The 19,511-nt window shown below is 38.9% G+C and overlaps 1 protein-coding gene across 1 annotated transcript in view; it reads left to right on the forward strand.

The window, feature by feature from the left end:
• The window catches only part of LOC306861172 (conserved oligomeric Golgi complex subunit 5-like), a 76,551-nt gene that overhangs the window by 33,048 nt on the left and 23,992 nt on the right, over positions 1–19,511 (forward strand). Inside the window, exons 8-12 of the mRNA XM_079403305.1 lie at positions 9,043–9,202; positions 9,295–9,407; positions 9,966–10,043; positions 14,098–14,179; positions 18,011–18,212. Coding sequence (XP_079259431.1) covers positions 9,043–9,202; positions 9,295–9,407; positions 9,966–10,043; positions 14,098–14,179; positions 18,011–18,212 — 635 coding nt within the window. The remainder of the gene's footprint in view (positions 1–9,042; positions 9,203–9,294; positions 9,408–9,965; positions 10,044–14,097; positions 14,180–18,010; positions 18,213–19,511) is intronic.

Below are 19,511 nucleotides of genomic sequence, written 5' to 3' on the forward strand. Positions count from 1 at the left end.
TCTGTCTAATCTGTTTAGTTTTGTCCATTGTCATGGTGGAATGTGATTTTTGTCATCTGGAGCTTAATAGACCCCGTGGCATATAATGGAATTTTCTCTCACTCGCTGCTGAAAAGACACAACTAAAATGTTATCCGCCTTGGGCCAAACAAATACTGACAAGAATGTTAAGAATGTTTTACTTTTTTCTATGTAAATAAATGCCTTTTGCTCATGCATGATTATTTATAGACAATTTTCTGCAATTGCTAATGTGCAATCCCTGTCACTATTGATTTGATAACAGCATTTTATATTGTTCCTTCAGGGCTGATCTTGATGCATGACTCAAACTGTGCATAAGAGGGTAGTAATCATTTAGAAATGTCTTTTTAGCGCACAGTTTAGCTTAGCACGAATGGCAGGACTCAAAGCACATTTGGTATTTGTAAACGTCTGATCGGAGATGTGTGCCTTCGTTTGTGCTCCTTTGACTACAGAATGCTGATATTCTAAGATGACAGGAAACGGTGTTGCCCTTTAAGCTAATGCAGTCAGGATTCAAACAGGGTTAAAATTATGTGTTCTTGAATGATCTGATCTGTCTAATTTTGCAAGAGGCTTTGCATTGTTATGTGACAGATGGGTCCTTATCCTGAGAAAGCTGCTGGATTCAGCTATGTGTTTGTATATATAAGGACAGGTTTGTCAGATATGGATATGACAGCTTGCTTTCTTGTTCCAAACAAGAGAAAAAACGGTACGGTAAATCGCTTTTAATTTACTCTGAATTAAAATATCCAGCCTGTAGAGTGCGAGAGTTTAATAACTACTCAGTGTCATGCATGATTTTCAATGACAAAATTGAGTCATTCATCCTACACTCTCAAACTACTTATATAAATTAATATTTAGCAATAAACTAATAATTTATAACTCTAAGTCAATAGCTTGCAGTACCATCAATAAAACCATCCTTTTTAGCTTTGCTATTTACAATGCTTTGAATGCATCAAGCAGATCATTCCTTTATAAAAGAATAAAGAAATACACATTTTTTTAATGTTAGAGCTGGTTGATTTGGTTTGGTGTTTTGCTTTATGGATTTTTTCAATGCCCGTGGTGAAAATGAATGGGGAAAATGCCAAGGTCACAAAAAAAGTGGATGTCATTGTTGCACACTATTCAAATCTTGATTCATTTTCTCACGTTTTCCAATGGGCTCAACTGTGCTAGTCACTGAAAAGGTTATGCAGTCACCCCCCTGATATTCATGGTTCATCCATTTTTGAGGCATGTGTTTGGATAACCTTTACATCAAAAGGAATGTCTCTCAGGTGTTGAAGCTGCTAAGGAGTGAAATCATTGCTTTTGTGTGCACCTTAAGTCTTTTTTCTCTTTTTCTTTTGCCACTTTTTTTTTTCATGAAGCTTTGTGCCTCCCTTTCCTTCGCCTTCTCACTCACTTCAAACATAACATCTCTGTCGCTCTCTCACATTCTTTCTGTTTGCTCTCTAAAGACCATGAAGATGGAATATAAATGCGCTGGATTACTCATATAGCTGACAAGCAGTCAGCAGGTGTGGCTTGTTCTGCCAGTATGACTGCTTTTGTCTCCACACTGCTCTGTCAGTGGAAAGAAGGCAAAAGTCTTGTTCCAAATGATCATACGTATATATTTACACTATGCATACTGTGCTCAGTATGCCTTTTTCTCTTTTTGCATTTCCATTAGTGATATCCTGGAGGACACTTACAGTGGGGAAAAAATTACTTGATCCCCTGCTGATTTTGCCCGCTGACAAAGAAATGATCAGTCTATAATTTTAATGGTAGGTTTATTTTAACAGTGAGAGACAGAATAACAACAAAAAAATCCCGAAAAAAAGTAAAATAACTTTCAAAAAAGTTATGAATTGATTTGCATTTTAATGAGTCAAATAAGTATTTGATCCCCTATCAATCAGCAAGATTTCTGGCTCCCAGGTGTCTTTTATAAGGTAAGGAGCTGAGATTAGGAGCACTCTCTTAAAGGGACTGCTCCTAATCTCATCTTGTTACCTGTATAAAAGCCACCGGTCCACAGAAACAACCAATCAATCAGATTCATAACTCTCCACCATGGCCAAGACCAAAGAGCTGTCCAAGGATGTCAGGGACAAGACTGTAGACCTACACAAGGCTGGAATGGGCTACAAGACCATCGCCAAGCAGCTTGGTGAGAAGGTGACAACAGTTGGTGTGATTTATTCAGAAATGGAAGAAACACAAAATAACTGTCAATCTCCCTCGGTCTGGGGCTCCATGCAAGATCTCACCTCGTGGAGTTTCAATGATCATGAGAACGGTGAGGAATCAGCCCAGAACTACACGGGAGGATCTTGTCAATGATCTCAAGGCAGCTGGGACCATAGTCACCAAGAAAACAACTGGTAGCACACTACGCTGTGAATGGCTGAAATCCTGCAGCGCCCTCAAGGTCCCCCTGCTCAAGAAAGCACATGTACAGGCCCGTCTGAAGTTTGCCAATGATTCAGAGGAGAACTGAGTGAAAGTGTTGTGGTCAGATGAGACCACAATCGGCATCAACTCAACTCTCTGTGTTTGGAGGAGGAGGAATGCTGCCTATGACCCCAAGAACCCCATCCCCACCGTCAAACATGGAGGTGGAAACATTATGCTTTGGGGGTGTTTTTCTGCTAAGGGGACAGGACAACTGCACCGCATCAAAGGGACGATGGACGGGGCCATGTACCATCAGGGCCAGGTCTGAAGCTGGGAGACCAGCAGGCCAACCTGCTAAAACCAACAAACCACTGTAGACTGGATTAAAGCTTTGTTTTTCAGCAGGGTTGTGTATGATATATTGAAAGAGTACTGGTACACTGTTACAGATCAGAGACCTGTTAGCAACTGGCTCCCATGTGTGCTGATTAGCGCTTCTCGTTCTCGCACGTCGACTTCTCTCGCCCATTACCCATCAGTAACACTTTAGTGCCAAGCACCCACCTGACAAATTACTGTTACCATGGAGACCATATGCACATGCTTTTTAACATCCCTTCTGCCTGGTGTCCGTTCTTCACAATTAAAAAAGTCACACAAAGGTTAAAAGCACAAAGATGCTGCAGTTTATTTATAGTTTTTATAGTGTCATTGAGAATGAGCTAGTCCTGTTGCACATGATCAGTGATAGTATCTACCATATTTTGATATTTTGACTGATTATCATTGATTTTTACAGGTTTGTGTTCTGTGATACCATGAAATGGGACCCTGCTAGTACCGATAAACATGCTATTTGCATGGTTTGTTAATACAGTATTCCAGCGCCATTCAAGTGCCTTGATATGAGTATGTTAGATCAGATTAAGATTTTGGCTTGGTGGATGATAAAATAGGTGATAAATCCATAGATTTGCATTGGAGGAGGAACTCTTGTGACTAAGTCACCACCGTTCTTTTGTGCACAAGTGTTTTTGTCTGAACAAGTTTTCTGCTTTCACAACGTTGAATAGATATTTTATTTATGGTTATGCATGTTCATCTTTTTCAGTAGGTTAACCTACACTCTTGAATTAGCACTGAACAAATATATAAGGGCACATAATGGGAATGTATTCCAATTTTTAATAACACTTAAAAGGATCACTAAAAGATTTGGGTTACACTGACATAAAAGATACAACATATGATACAAGATGCATTTAACCTCAGGTCTTAAAAAGTGCATGAATGAAAGGAGTTAATTTCCTTTTAATGCTGGTGCAACTCAACGTTTCTTTATCGCTGAAGATCTTCTCTCTCATTAGTTATGCTGAGCACACCTCATCTTTCACCTTTCTCCTTTCCATAATCATCAGTTCTCTCCCAGATTGAGTTCATTTCTTCCTGGTCTGGCATTGCAGTGACATTTACCAAGTGCGTCTTAAAAGGCTTTAATCGGTCTTCATCGTGTTTGTTTTTGGGTTGCTGTGGAAACACGACACGTAAATGAATGTCTAAGTGATCAATCATCTTTTCACTTTTTCCTCACACTCAAAGTCTCACTTTCGCCCTCTCTCTGTTCTTCAGCAGTACTCTTGCATGGCCATGACACTTTTCTAAGTGTGAGCAAACGAACTCTGCATGTTCCCATGGGCTGTCGTCAGCCATATTTCTTGTTGTTTTTGGATTGGGAAAGACTAGACCTAAATAAATCAAATGTCCCTGTATGTTCCATAGGATTCATGTCATTCTCATATTGGCTGGGTCATTTGTGCTAAGCAGTACTTTCTGTTACTTTTAAAAACGTAAACATATTGTGTTGTAATTTAAGGAAGTATTTCTACAAAAGATTTAGCAAACTTTTAAAACAGGTCTCTTGTCAAGCCAGTGCCTTAATAAAAGTAACAGAACAAACATAAGCAAGTATTTGATGTTTTGAGCTCTCATGATTATATACTTGATTATTTCAAGTGTGTTAATTTTATTGCCATTTGTTTAAACAAATAACTAAAATTATCCATTGTGCAATGAATTGACAGTTAAATTGAGGATGCCAATTTTATGATATGATACTATCTTGATATGATACTATCTGATTGTATTATCTGTAATGTTACTAAGCAGGCTGAATTCGCTTGCCAATAATTACTGATGTTTGTGCAATTGTTTTCCCACCCATAATTGCGTCAATTCTTGAAGGAAGTTTTATCTAACGTGGTTTTTGTCTTTAAAAATTCCCAGTTATTTGTATTTCATTGTATGTATATATAACATTTAATCCAGTATTACATTGCATATAATGGGCACATGGAAATGTTCTCATAATAGGAATTACCTGGGCACCGCATGTGGGCAAAGACCCCTGGTGTCATCTACTTATCTGCTATTGGTTGATTTGACAAATATCCGGACTGAGTCTTCCATATGGTGACAAAACAAGCACAGCCAGAAGCTAATGACTCTGGCATGGTGACCAGGTGTTTTTATGAAAGGAAGCAATTGGCTGGAAATGACTGTTGTTTTTCTCATAAGGCACTGTGCCCCCTTACATGATGGGCAAACTCTGCTTCTGTTGAGGTGGCATACTTGATATCATTGCCAGTTCCCTTTTTGGGCTGTGTATTTTTTTTCCAATGTGGTTTCTCCAGAGAAAGGACATCTACCTGAAGCATTCATGCAGGACGAGGGTTGACCGAATTGAATTCTACCAAGCAGGAGAGAATTTAATCAAGCCCCCACACAGTGTCTGTAATGGAGGTGATACCATCAGTGTGGTATAGTTATTACAGGCCCAGGTAGGATACATGATATAGGCAGGTAAGACTGTGATAGTGACCCAAGGATGATCTACCACATCTCCTTCTTGGCATCCCACCCTATCTTGTTTACCTTATGTGACCCAGTTTCTTTGTTGTTACTCTTATAAACCACCCCTGAGAAGAATATGAAAGTTACCGATGCCATCAAAGAGCAAATACAAGAAACAGTGAGATGCTTTTCCACATGCATTTTGTCTCCTACGTTCCCCTGGAGAAGCACGCCTGAATCTCAAGATGGCAAAAATAACATTGGCTGTAGGATTCATATACAGTGACGTGTTTGCCAAGCATGCCACCTGCCTTTTGCAATTATGTAAAAACCTTTTGGATCTGTATTATGGTACAGATGAACATGCAGTGCCTTGCCACGAAGATGGCAAGACCTTTTCTGACCTTCACTGTTTATGAGGGGTTATCTGATCTAAACATATTCATTCCAGTATGAAATGTAATTCTCTCAAGAAACATATCAAGAAAGGGCGCTACACCCTACGCAAGTTCATGCGATCCCTTGGACAGAATGAATTTCGCATCTACTGGACAGCGGACGGAGTGAGACCGGCACTGACAATACTAAACATGCTGTATAAGATTTCCCACTCTTTGCAACAATAGCCCACAACATGCAAGTCAATCTAATCAACATGGAACCGAGGTGTATTTTTAGTTGCATTTCACCTTCCCAGTGATGGCTAACTGTCTATTTTCTCAATCAAAAATTGGGAGTTTTTAAGCTCACTTCTACAGTTTGAGCTTAAAAGCATTAGCCCAAATATGTTTTTCTTCCTCTTGCCGGTAAAGAAAACGATCGTTGGCCACCTGTTCCAGCTAAGTGCTAATTCTGGGAACAAAAGCGTAGTGCTTGCCTGGATGTGAGTAATGTGAAAACACCTTATTCACGGTAGTTGGCGGCTAGCCATCCTGGGTCACCGGCTTGCACTGAGCTGATCAAATCCATCTCCACGGTGACTGTGCATGTCCCTGCTAAACCATTATCCCTCCGCAGTTCAGGGTAAATGAGGGCTAGCGTATTACATGCTGCGAGTGAACCTGCTGCAAGCAATTAGGTCTCTCCCAATCCTCTGTTTTCCTTTGTCTGTGATTCACATCTGTTCTTTGACAACTACACTCACTGTTGCATAAGTGACAACATATGATTTATGCTGCTGGACAACAGTCAATTTTGGCTCGGTTTGTGAATGTTTCAGCTACAGCTGAGCAGTATAGATAAAACAATTATACCACTGTATTTTTCAGCAACAACAGATATTAAATGCCACAAGTCGATGGACAAATAGATTGTATCATACGGTGGCTGAGAGAGCTCAACTTAAGAAAACAGGCAAATAGAAAATTACGAAAGCAAATTAAGAAAACATCATCAGTTTGACAACACATGAGCTGAATATACTCACAACACAATCAAATACAGAAATGTGCTGCAAGTAGCACAGACCACAACGGAACCCTTACGAAAATGAACAATGGTTTTATGACAAATAAAACCAACAAACAATGGTTACTTGTAGTTAAACCATGATAACCACAAATTAACCATGGTTTTGCTACACTAACCATTGCTTAACTGTGATATTTGTAGTAAAACTGGTTATACAAATGGTAGTCATTACGCCACAAAAACCATGGTTAGTGTAATAAAACCATGATTAATTTGTGTTATGAAAATTAACCATGGTTTTATTGTCGTAAAAGTGTAGTAACAGTGTTTTTTTTGGCATATTGATTACAATTTGTATAACCACAGTTTTACTGCAAATACCATGGTTAAACTATGGTTAATGTAGCAAAATGGTTAATGTTACCATGGTTTAACTATATTAACCATGTTTTTTGGTTTTATTTGTAGTAAAATGCATGAGCATGATGCATTAATTAAGTGCATGATATTAAAACTTGTTAATAGATCTCAACTTTCAGAGTAGTCACTGATGATCTTGTCCCAGCCTGGTTCATCACTTGTTGCACTTCCCTTAAATATTTTTGATGGGTCTGTGCGTATTTGCAGAGCGTTTCTGTATTTGGTTGTGTTGCTAGTATTTGCAGTGCATTTCTGTATTTGGTCGTGTTGTGAGTAATTGCAGCATGTGCTGTCAAACAGATGTTGTTCTCTTAATTTGGTGTTTTTTTCATTTGCAGCGCATTGAGCTCTTATGGCCACTGTAGTATTAAAACATTTTTTGTCTATAGCTCTCATACTCACACATGCTATCATCATAGTGTATAATGTCTCAAAATGTGCTTTAGCGTCTTGTGACCCTGCAGCAGGCAAGCTGAAAAAGGCACCAATGCTTTGCCATTTTTCCAAGTACAGGGACCGCTTTTTCCCATTTGGTCTTATTTCCTAAGATTGTAAGTACAGTAGCTACAAAAACAATGCCGCCACAAGTGTATCAGAAATCAGAACGGTCCCTCACCAACACCTGTAATGAGATCACAAGGGATTGCTGTTTCCTCTTGTACGTACTGTAGTCAGTGAGTCCCTTGGGTTTCCATCAAATTGACTCTTTAAAAATGAAGTTTCATCCTGATACATCCATTTTGTACATCAACCCAGACTTTCTGCGGTTGTTTAGAATATTAGAGTGGAACCTCTGTCACAATTGTGCACATTTCTCTTGAAAGGGATGAAATTCAGAGCTCAGAGAAGCTGTTGCAGCCCTGTCCTCAGATTTAGCCTTCACTTCAAGTGGATTTGAAGACAGCATGAGGGAAGCAATGCGTGTCCATCATTTGCGTGATTAGAGCTTGAAAACGTTGATTGCCACCAAGTACTTAGCCACCACTGATGGCTTTATCCTACCACTCCTGCCTATTACACTCAATCTGTGCACCATTAGTCAAGCACATAGACAAAAAGGGTAGATTTACTGGATTATCACTTTCTATCATCTGTTCTTTTTTTTTCTTGTTTTTGTTTTTTTTAAGCACATGCATACATCCATTCACCTGCAGTTTTCCGTGTACCGTTTAGGAAAGAGACTGGGCCTGATCATCTTTGATCCACTGGGATTAGATTGAAGTTGGTCTTGAATCGGTTGTAATGCTTGGCGCTTTCATCCTGGAAGATTAAATTAAAGGCAGGATCAGAGTCTGCTAGTTTCTGCTTTGAATGTAGCATTGGAGAGCTTCCTGTTTTGCGTTTTAAACTCCAACGTCCTGTAGTCACTGCTAAGCTGAGATAGTCGAATTTAAAGAATTTGACATACTTTCCTGACATGTGCTCTGGTGCTGAGTGCAGTGACGTCAATCGGTGGCTCTTGCGGCAAGTGCTGCACACAGTCTGTGATCCCCTCATGCGGAGAAGACTAGTCTCAGGTTTAAATTTGATTTGGAACTGAAGATGCGAATGTAAAGAGTTTGGTGGGTCAGGCATATTTCGATTTATGTGTCAGTGGCCTACTCCCCACATCAATTCTATTCAAATATTCAAAACCACTGAACAAAATTAACATATCTGGTGAAACAAAATATTAACTGGGAGATAATGTATTAAAAAACTTTGTGAAGTGGGAATTTATCATGTAAAGTGGGATTTCAAAATGGAGGAGAATGTTATTGCCTACTATTAAACATTTTCTGTACAATTATGAGTGACAAACTTATAACCTTGTTTCTGTTTAAGCCACAGTATTGCATGTGATTAAACCAATCTTGTAGTATATTGTAGCTCATATAGTGTAATGTTTTTCTTTGTTATAGAAATTTTGATGGTTTTGATTTTTTTTTTATCCCACAGAATCCATCTCAGGTGGGAACAGCCCTACAGGTGTTTTACAACCTCGGCAATCTGAGAGAGACCATAAGAACTGTAGTGGATGGATACAGGACATCTGTGCAGGAGAATGTTGTTAATGCCCTGGACATTAAAGTCCTTACTCAACCTGCTAACACTAGAGGTTTGTAGTTTGGTGCATTTGTGTCTGTTTTAGAGTGCTTGCTGATTTCGCATTGTGTTTTAGTGTGTGCCTCTCGTGTCTGCTGTGTTTAGGTGCCCCTGGCAGAGCCGTCATGCCCACTCCAGGGAATACAGCTGCATTTCGAGCTGCCCTTTGGACAAATTTAGAGAAACTAATGGACCAGATCTGTGCTGCATGTGGTCAGGTATGCATAAGTTATCAGACCTCACACAGATGTTACTATTATGAAACACTGTTAATGTCATTAGGCAAAACACCAGCAGTTCACAGATGGCTGTGGTATTACCATGTCCCTCTCCAATTTGTCTGGTGTTCACTTGTAAAGCCATGAAATATTAAGCTTGATTAAGCTCTGAAATGAACTTTTTGGCACTCCTGTTAATGGTAGAGTGAGGATGCTTAAGTGGGGAGGGAAGATTGCTGTCACTCTTCTCCACTTAGACACGCTGTTCAAGTCCATGCATTACTTGGCAACTTGCAAAGCTTGATGCACACGCTGCTTTTGGAAATATATTGTTGGTAAAGAAAAATATACAAATCAACTCATCTGATTATGTATTAAATGCATGAGCATGATGCATTAATTAAGTGCATGATATTAAAACTTGTTAATAGATCTACTGTATGAATGCAGTAAAAATTGTACCTATTTTGTTTTTAAAGCCAAGTGTTAAATTTTAAATCATGCTTGAAAGGGGTCTTTGAATATACTGGTTTAAATTTCTGTAATGTTCCTGAACAGGTGCAGCACCTGCAGAAGGTTCTAACCAAAAAGAGGGACCCAGTGTCTCATGTGTGCTTTATTGATGAGATAATGAAGGTGAGATGGAAAATATGATTTAATTTCTATATTTTTGATTTTTACATGTGTTTTTATTGTGTGTGTATGACGGAAGAGTTAAGCAGTTAAATTTTGTTTGTAAAGTCGCAGTGGGAAGTTATGTGTGTCGATAATGTACGTATCCCATGAGTGAAGAGTTTGTCCTTGATATGTAGTGAATTATTACAAAGGATTTTTGTGTGTTGCCCTTGCTTTTGGCTGACCTGCCTGCATAGCCCCTGCTGGTTCACTTGCTGCTGGCACATTAGCAGTAAATGACATCCTAATTGGTGTCTGCAGGTGGCTGGCCCCTCTGTGACAAGGTTATCTACCACACATGCATACACACATGCACACACATATATCCACCACACATTTTCAGCCAGACAGTGATTGGACAATTTTATCTACATTCTCCATTTGGCTCTGGGTGACTTTGTGAACTAGCAGGAGTGTGTTGGTGCACGCTGAGTGATGAGAACAGTGTTCGCAAAGGCATATGCAGTGCGCTTCCCCTTTGGTATCCCAGACATCCGTGGCTCTCCATTCCTTCAGTGGCGAATTTGGCTAATTACAGCCGGTAATTAAGGTGCTATTTTCTGCTAAATGAAGGGCTAAACTGTGAGATCAGAACAGTTTAGGATGGGGTGGGGTGGTAAGATTTCACAGATGGATTTCAAAGAGAGCATATAATGCTGGGAATTAGAGCTAGTCTTTAGCGACGCATTTCCTTAAATCATAACCAGCAAAGCTGATGTGGGGCATAGATTTCTGGTTATCTGATGCAGAATTGTGACATGGATATATTTGGAATTGCATACTATTTGTACTATATGTTCTGTGTGTGTATACTGTGCACAGCATGCAAATTTTACACAAGCATTTTTATATTTCAATGAGATTTTTTGCCCGTAAAAATTTTGTAATTTAGAAATAATTTAAGATTTATAAACCCATTAATGCATGCAAGGCAGTGCTTTTTTGTTTATATAGTCATGGCATTCATTCCTCTAGCCTTTATATTTACAGTGTAGCACAAGTCTACAAAGTACAGCACACTACATAAAATACTAATCGCTCAACTAATGAACCAAAAACAATATCGACCACAATTTTAAACATCGCTTTGGCTGAATCAACAATATTAGATAACAATAATGCAATTTCATGATAACTGTACACCACTTGCTTTAAACGTAATGGGGTCATGCGACAACAACATAGCATACTACTGCATACTAATGTTTACTGTTGCATAAAGTATACTGCACAGTATGTTAGTATTTCTTTCCGAACACAGCCATAGTTGTGTCTTGCATTTGTGAGAAAGAGAAACAGTCTGTCTCTAAACCTAGTCGTTTTCTCTCTCTGTTGGTATTCCTCCCATTTTCACTCAGTAAATAGTTTCGGGGGAGATGAGTTGAGCGGCTTCTAATCACCTCTTGGAAATAGAGATTTTCAGTCAGAAGATTGAGGTCTGCAGGAATGGGGGGGGGGGGGGGGCAGGGGGGCTTTTCCATGGCAACACCTTCTCCCACTCTCCCATAAACCTTTTTCTTTCCTTGTTAAAAAACAGAAAGGAAAAGCAAAAAGTTCGATTTGAGAGTGGTTTTGCAAATTTGGCCACTTTCTTCTTTCTCTTTTAAATATATTTAAGAAAAAATTCTGCATGATGAACTGAGATAAAAGTTAAAATAATGCTACATCATACGTGTGCTGATTTAAATATAATGCGTCATGGACTGAAATGTGTTTATGTGACAAGCTCACATTCTGTATAAAGTAAAAGCTCAAGGACTCTTAGTAGAAAGGGACACCTTGAAATTCAAACCACCCAGAATGACTGACAGAGTGTCATCGGGTGCTTAGACAGCCGTCAGCTGTAGATGAAAGAGGTGGCCGACATTTAAAAGGCCCCGTGAAAGGTGTTGCAGGGCAGGCACCTCTTTTGGAGTCTCGCAAGCCTGTAAAAAGCCTACAGCGCCTCTGAACCTTCAGTTTAACAAGGTGCATGCAGGAGACGGGACACACATGCAGTATAGGGAAACACATACAGGAACTTTGTGCAGGAGTCAATGTACAGCACAACAAAGCTGCTGTCGGATTGCCTGGAGACTGGAAAAGGTGGGTGAATGCCATGTTTTTTGTTTTCTTTCTCTGCCTCCACTTCGAAAGCTGTTTTCAAACTCCCACAATCTCACACCTTTATTTGTGGCAAAAACACCCCCCACACATGCACCCATCGGAAAGCAAAACCTGCAAACCGCTACATTTAACAGTTACACAAGTAAAACAGACCTTCCCGTTGGATTCCCAGCTGCTTTTATGTAGCAAACAAGCCTTCTGGCTCTCTGGCATGAGTTCATCTTCACGGATAGCCCTCTTGTTCACTTCAGGTGTCATAAATGTGAAATATGACTCTACATCAGAAAGAAGAAATTGCCTGAAGCACTGGAGCATATATGAAACTTACTTGTATTTTACTAGAAAAAGAAAGAGATTCCAAGATTGGTTTTATTTCATTGATGATGGCACTGAAACCATGCCACTCTGTATGCTACTAGACAAATTTGGCATGGACACTACAAGTTTGTGCAAAACCTGATTATCTGGCATGATTTCATAATGCACCAAAGGGTATTTTGTGAACTTTTTAATGGACCTTTTGTACAATGAGTACAAATGAGTTCAATGAGTTCACATGCTCAATGTCACAAATGTTCCTACATTTCCTCTACACTTCATATTTTTATTTTATTACTATTTTCAATTAAAAAATAAATAAAAAGGAAAAACTTGCTGTGTATTTCCAGATTTAAAGATGGCCAATGTGGTCTTAGATTTTTGGACCCACTGTATATATACTTAATATTTTTAACTTTCAAGTCTCCGTACTTCATCTTGTCACATCTTTTTCTTTGGAGAATTCTCAAATTTGTAGCAGCAGAAATTGTGTGAGTCATAAGGGAGAGTCATTTATATCACTGTAAAGTCACTGCAAACTACTTTAGGCTGATGTATGGTGAGTCAGCGGGGACATTCATAGCAGGTTGATTTGCTCAGGTGATGTGTGGATGCAATGTCACTGAAACAGTATGCTTGCTTTTTGTCTCCAGCAAAACAATAGATGTAGGAAAGGACCGAAACAGAGGGAGTGATCGAGGTTGTGGATAAACTCATCTTTAATGGCCTTGAGCTCTGTACTAAAATATATCAGTTCTGGCTCACCCCATTCCCCCTGTGTAAACTAACTTAAACTTTGTACAATCATTGTACATCTTGTTGTCTGAAAATTGACAGTCTATGCAAGTTACACAAGCTGTGTCAGGACACAAATACTATTTTTGGTCTATTTTGAATAAATTTCAAATTTGACTGAATTCAGATGATTTAAATGGTCTATAAAGTAAATGTGATGTCCCTTTGTATGTAAATTAGATGTCAAAATAAAGTTTGTACTAATTCCTCAGTAGCTCAGCAGTAGGGTTGACAGGGTAATGATCAGACAAACTAACTGCTGCTTTATTTGGCTGATCCTGAGACACTCCAGCCTCTTTACACACACACACACACACACACACAGTGAGAAGTGGTTAGATTGGCACGTGGCACATCGGCATTAGACCATATTTGTTCTGTCATGATTCCCAAATGATTATTTGCCATAGACTTCCCTGTTTACACACACTACACAAATGGATCAGCCAGTCATTATTCTGTCAATGATTGCCAATGCCAGTGTTGTCTGAGTGATAGCATAAATAGTGTGGGGGTCATATTATTTTTTTACCCATTAAAAGTACACTTATTGCCAGTCAAAGTTTCTTGCACCAAAAAGATTGTAATTTTGTTTAAAATGTGCTTAATTGCCGTGATTCTAGTTGTTATTTAGGGTGAAATGTGACCTGGACATTAGTTTTATGATGTGTTGTGGGTTGGAGCCATTAAAGGCAGTCATATCAGCTTTGTTTGCATAGTGTGTTAATGCGTATATGTTATTATGTGTGTCAGAGGCCATTATGGTAAAGTTCATGTGTTTTCTTTCACTTATCAGGATGGGCAGCCTGACATCTTGCACACCTTCTGGAGTTCAGTCACTCAGACGCTCTCCAAGGAGCTGCAGAAAGCCACAGCTGGTGAGTCTCAGTCTGGGGTTTTTGTTTAAGACGATGCCCCGCCATGCATCTCAAAAGCTCATTCTGTGTGTGAGTGTGTTACACAAGCTCCCCTCCTGCGCCTAGTCTCTCTCTCTTCTCCTCCGCTCTTGCTTTCTTTTCATCACACTGCAGTCGGATTCAAACTCTATTACCCACGTACACTCTTCTGGAGTTGCTTTTGAGCAGGCTGACTCTGTTAACACTTATCTCTACTACCTGAGCCTGTATGATTTCAGTTTTACGGAAACTAAGCTGGAAAAAACTAACTCTCACAACAGAGTTTATTTGCTTGTCGAATTTTAACTCTGAATCAAAAACAACACCCAGGTTCTTTACATGAGTATGGATATTTGCTTGCAAGGGTCCTAAACTAGAGGACAGGCCGTTAACCAAATAAGGGGAGCCAAATAGAATGACTTCAGTCTTGTTCTCATTTAACTGAAGAAAATTATCACCCATCCAGCTTTTGATGTTGTTTACGCAATCAAACAAGTCGGATAAGGCCTTTGAGCCAGGTTTGATTGACATGTACAACTGGGTATCATCCGCATAAATGTGATATGGGACCTTGTGAAACTCAAAAATGTAACGAAGAGGGAGCATATAGCAAACAAAATCGGGCCCAAGATGGAGCCCTGCTGCACCCCACTAGTAACAGAGTAGATTGAACAGAATAGAGATTGGTAATCGTTAAGGCTGTTTATGGGTTTTAAAAATATTTAACCAATGAAAATCATTCAAAAGAGCATATGACTTAACCTCGTAACGCCATTAGATCTTCAAATTGTCAGTCAAACCTAATAATACCACCCCGCCTCCATTCAAAAAGAAGTGTCACGATGCACAGTTTGAAGACAGACGTCTACTTCGCAATGCAAGAGTAAATAAAGAACTGATGTTTGAATAATTACAGCGTTTTCTTTACACAAGAAACACTGCCTACAAAGGCTAATGGTTTTGTGTGTTTGAAGAGTGGAAAAGAGTCTTAGTATTTGCCGTCTAGTTGTAGCCATATCCTGTGCATAGCGGTTCATCTTTTATATCATGAGATTTTGGCCAAATGTATTAGACAAGAAAAACTGAGCAGCCATATAGTGTTGTCAAATGTACCAACCGCGATACCATTCGGTACTGAAATTTTAAAGACGTCCATTTCCCGCTAATATTTTAGCGCTGTTGAGCAGATTCTTAGCTGATAGACGCTGCTTTCAAACGCTTTTGTGTAAGCAATCGTTGAAGAGGGTGAAGCAATGATCATAGTAGCCAATCACAGTCATATTTGTTGAGCGCGTGAACACAATAACCAATCAGCGCTGTTTAAGAATCTGCTCAACAGCACTCAAATGTTAGCGGGAAATGGAAGTTTTTAAAAATGTCAGTACTGAATGGTATGGTAGTCTGTACTTTCCACTGTCCTGCAAAGTGTATTTCTAACTTGCTGTAGCTGTAGGATAAAAGTTATCCTGAAGAGCTTGATTAGCTGGTTCAGGTGTGTTTGATTAGAGTTGTAGCTGAACTATGCAGGACAGTGGATACCTAGGAGCAGGGTTGAAGACCTAGCTTTTAGCAATTTGTTTGTCCATTCATTCTCAAAACCATGACCTTGCCATTGGGTTGTGGTTTTAAAACACAGAAGGGATGTTTCATGAGCTATGGCTATTGTGCTCTTGATTTTGGCACTTAACTCTAGGTTTCTTAAGAGGAAATGTTCTCTGGATGAACAAGTCTGTCAAATTAAGAAATTTAAATATCATTACTCGCTTTATTGATGCATAATTTCGGTAGCTGTATTACAACAAAAAAACACTCAATGTCACAGAATTGCCACATTAATAGATCACACTGACTCATAGTAATTGCAACTGGTGCCTATCTTAATTAGTGAGCTAAAGATCTCGGACAGCACATCCTCCCTGCAGAGACACTGTCATTTAGACCTTGGCCTTGATGGTGTGGCTCTATTGATCCCTGCCTGTGTTATCACGACCTAATGATGCTTTGTGCTTCACTCCCCCTGATCAATAGAAGGCAAATAAGAGCCTTTGCATCACTTTCATTATCCAAATGCTTGTGCATTACTCCCTCTTCTAAGCCTTTATCAAGCTTGATTTGAAACCTCTCAATCAAACTTGCTTTTATATTCTCCAGACCCTAGGAGGCTCACCTCGTACATATATTAGGGGAACTATGCCAAAATACTCTCACAAAATGAGAATATTCGAGGTGAAGATGCTCTCACAAACTTTGTGGCTCCAAGAGGCCATCAGAAAACATTTTAGTTCTCGGGTCGATAGTTATGGACTCTGCCTTGAGACATCAATGCTCCACAAGCCTTCAAAGAAGATCTGTTTATAAATGATTTATCACTTCCTCTTTGTCCTAAAATACATTTTGTGACTACTGACAGCTCCGTGCCTCTTCCCAGAATTCTTTCCTGAACCTGTTTGCCTTTCAAAGAGCAGGTCAAAGGATGAAGCCAATATTCCTCTCAGTGTTCAGCTTCCTGACTTGGCCTTCAGCATTGTTTGAACCCTGGGGACCCGTATGAATTAATTTGCTAACAGGAAGAGTGCTGGTCTAGGGTCATTTCGGCTCTTTTTATTATTAATGTTTTCATATCATTATTGTATCTCAACATGAAAGGCAAAACCTGGCTCCTGACTAACACTTGTTCAATGAAGATGCCATTTTTCAACCACTGACGTTTATTTGTTGTTTTTTTCATGCACCTCATCACCTTCCCCGGGGAAAGATTTTCTTGACAGTTATGGGTTGTGTTTGAACACTGCTGCATGGCAGTTTTATGAAGTGAGGAACTTTAAGCTTCACTACCGCCAATAAATCAGAAACGTAGCATCAGCTGAACATGGCTGCAGCTCATAGTCAGTATTCCATCAGTAGAGTAAATCTACCAGGACTCGTCTTTGTTCGAGTGATACCAAAACAAAGATGGAAACGGTTTAAGATGCTTGCGCCTCTGAACTACTCAATTATGCATTCATCAAATCAATCTGCATAGGAAACAATCTGCATAATATTCGTAATGAGCATTTAATCACCTGTAAAGTTGGGTTATTACCATATTAATGAAGAGGCATTTTTATGCAATTCCATTCATTTGACTCTCATTTTGCCAAGTGTATTCTCTTTATCAGACATTGCTTTTGTTAGATTGGTTTGAGATAAGGTTTTGGTTTTTCAGCTCACTGAGGCACAAAGAAAGAATTTGCAGTTTTAAGTCACTGCTTGCCATTGTCATAGGCAACACCTTTTTTAATTAAATGGTATTCACAACAATGTAGGCTTTATAACCCTGATCTCTATACTATAGTGAAACTGACTATTAAAGTCAACATGAAATTAAAATTGACTATTAAAATACATTTATTAGATTCTTTATTGCACATCATTCAAAAGAAATAAGTGTCTGTTGTTGTATTCTTTGTAATCACAAGTCTATGCATTTGCATCCTTTTAACTGTTTTAAACTACTGTAGAAATGCAGTATTTCTAAAATGTCAATATTGGGACATCTTGGAAGACACATCACATGGTTTTATCTATAGTGGCTTTCTCACCGTGTGGTTAGTTCTAGGATCTCAGTTCTAGGAACTAGCCAGCATGGTGGATCCTAGAGAACCAGTTTTACCCTTCGGACGTTTTCCTGGTTGCGTTTGCAGCAGGAACTCTAAACCAGCCGACAGCGACGCCTTTATTCACAGCATTTACTCTGGTGCGAAAGCCCCTTATGTGGCCATCTTCTCTCTAAATGCAATCCTTTTCTCAATTTATTTTTTCTTTTGTTCTCAGCATCAACCTTCCTGAAGCAGGCCCTGGAGGGAGAGTATCCCAAACTCTTGAGGCTTTATAATGAGCTATGGAAGAGGCTGCAGCAGTACAGCACAAGCATACAGGGGGCGCTTGTGAGCAGTGGTGCAGGTCTAGATGTGGAACTGCCACTGTTAGAGCATGATCCTGAAGATCTGTTCACCCGGACCAAACCAGACTATGAGTGAGTAACACACATACACAGTTACATGTACACTAATTCTCCAACATTTGTTTATTATTGAACAGTTTAATGAAGTTTAGTCCATACAGAAATGTTCCATGATAAATAATAGTTTCTGCCAAAATACAGTAGCTGCTACAGGAATTATTACTTTTTTTAAGACCGTGGTGGCTAATACCAAGCTGCCGGAGATTTATTGTGGTTACAACAGTAACTGTTATAAATGTTTTTTTTTTGTAGAAACTATTGTAATTTTTTTTCAAGGTTAGGCCGTACTAATGTTTTGTTTTTAGAACTAAATTGCAGCTATCAATTGCTGAAATAATTGCTGACTGACTTAAAATTTTAAGATGCTAAGTGCAAGCAGTCAAACAGAAATGCCACAATTTCTCATAATAAAAGCCAGAAGTTTATCTACACAACTATCATCTTCCTAATCATTTTGGTGGCACAACAAAGATTTTGTTTACCCGCAAAGTGCTCTCAAAACTGCTCTCATCAGTCAGTCAGTGTTTCTGCCTTTCACCTGAATGGAAAAATGCTTTAGGAAGCTTCTACGCTCAGACACATTTTCATACAATCTTTCAGAATGCAGTCAACATTTCTGCCACTATTCTGATCAAACACCAAGATCCCATAATCACAATTGTCCCCTAAACGGCCCACATTTTTACGCATTTGCTTGCATCACATAATACAGCTCAAAAAAGCATGTCAAGATGCATGACAACCAGCAATTAAAGCCAAGATTATTAAAGCATCTTGTCAAAAAGTGGCAAACGTGTTTAATATGTCAGGGTGATGTGGGGGTAAACTATTTTCTTTGTATTTTATTTTGGAGAGATTCAGTAGATCTATATTTGGCTCTTATAAAACGATTTGCTTTGTGGTAGAATTCAGTGTACTGCAAGCAGTACAGCATCCGCTGAGTTACGTTTAGAGATCTATTATTATAGAGAAATCTATTATGTGTTAATTCACTGCGCTCTTTTCATCTTTAATAGTAAGATTCATTGAGTTTTTAGATTCTGACATTAATGATGCTGTTTCTCTTAGCCTGTTTTACACTATTGCCAAGATTTCCACAAACTATTATATTTTTTGTAAAAAGTGTGCATAATTTATGATAATGAATGACTTTTTGCCCTCTAATTCACATTACCATTATCGTCCAGTTTTTTTGCAATTCATTACTGTATTACAGTAAAAAAAAAAAAAAAAAAACTAAGTCTGAGATGGTTTATTTAAATCAGCATAAAGGCCAGCTAATACATTCATGATGTATGAATACAATTTTAA

Source organism: Barbus barbus (genome assembly GCF_936440315.1).
Source record: "Barbus barbus genome assembly, chromosome: 42".
NCBI classification, from domain to species: Eukaryota; Metazoa; Chordata; class Actinopteri; order Cypriniformes; family Cyprinidae; genus Barbus; species Barbus barbus.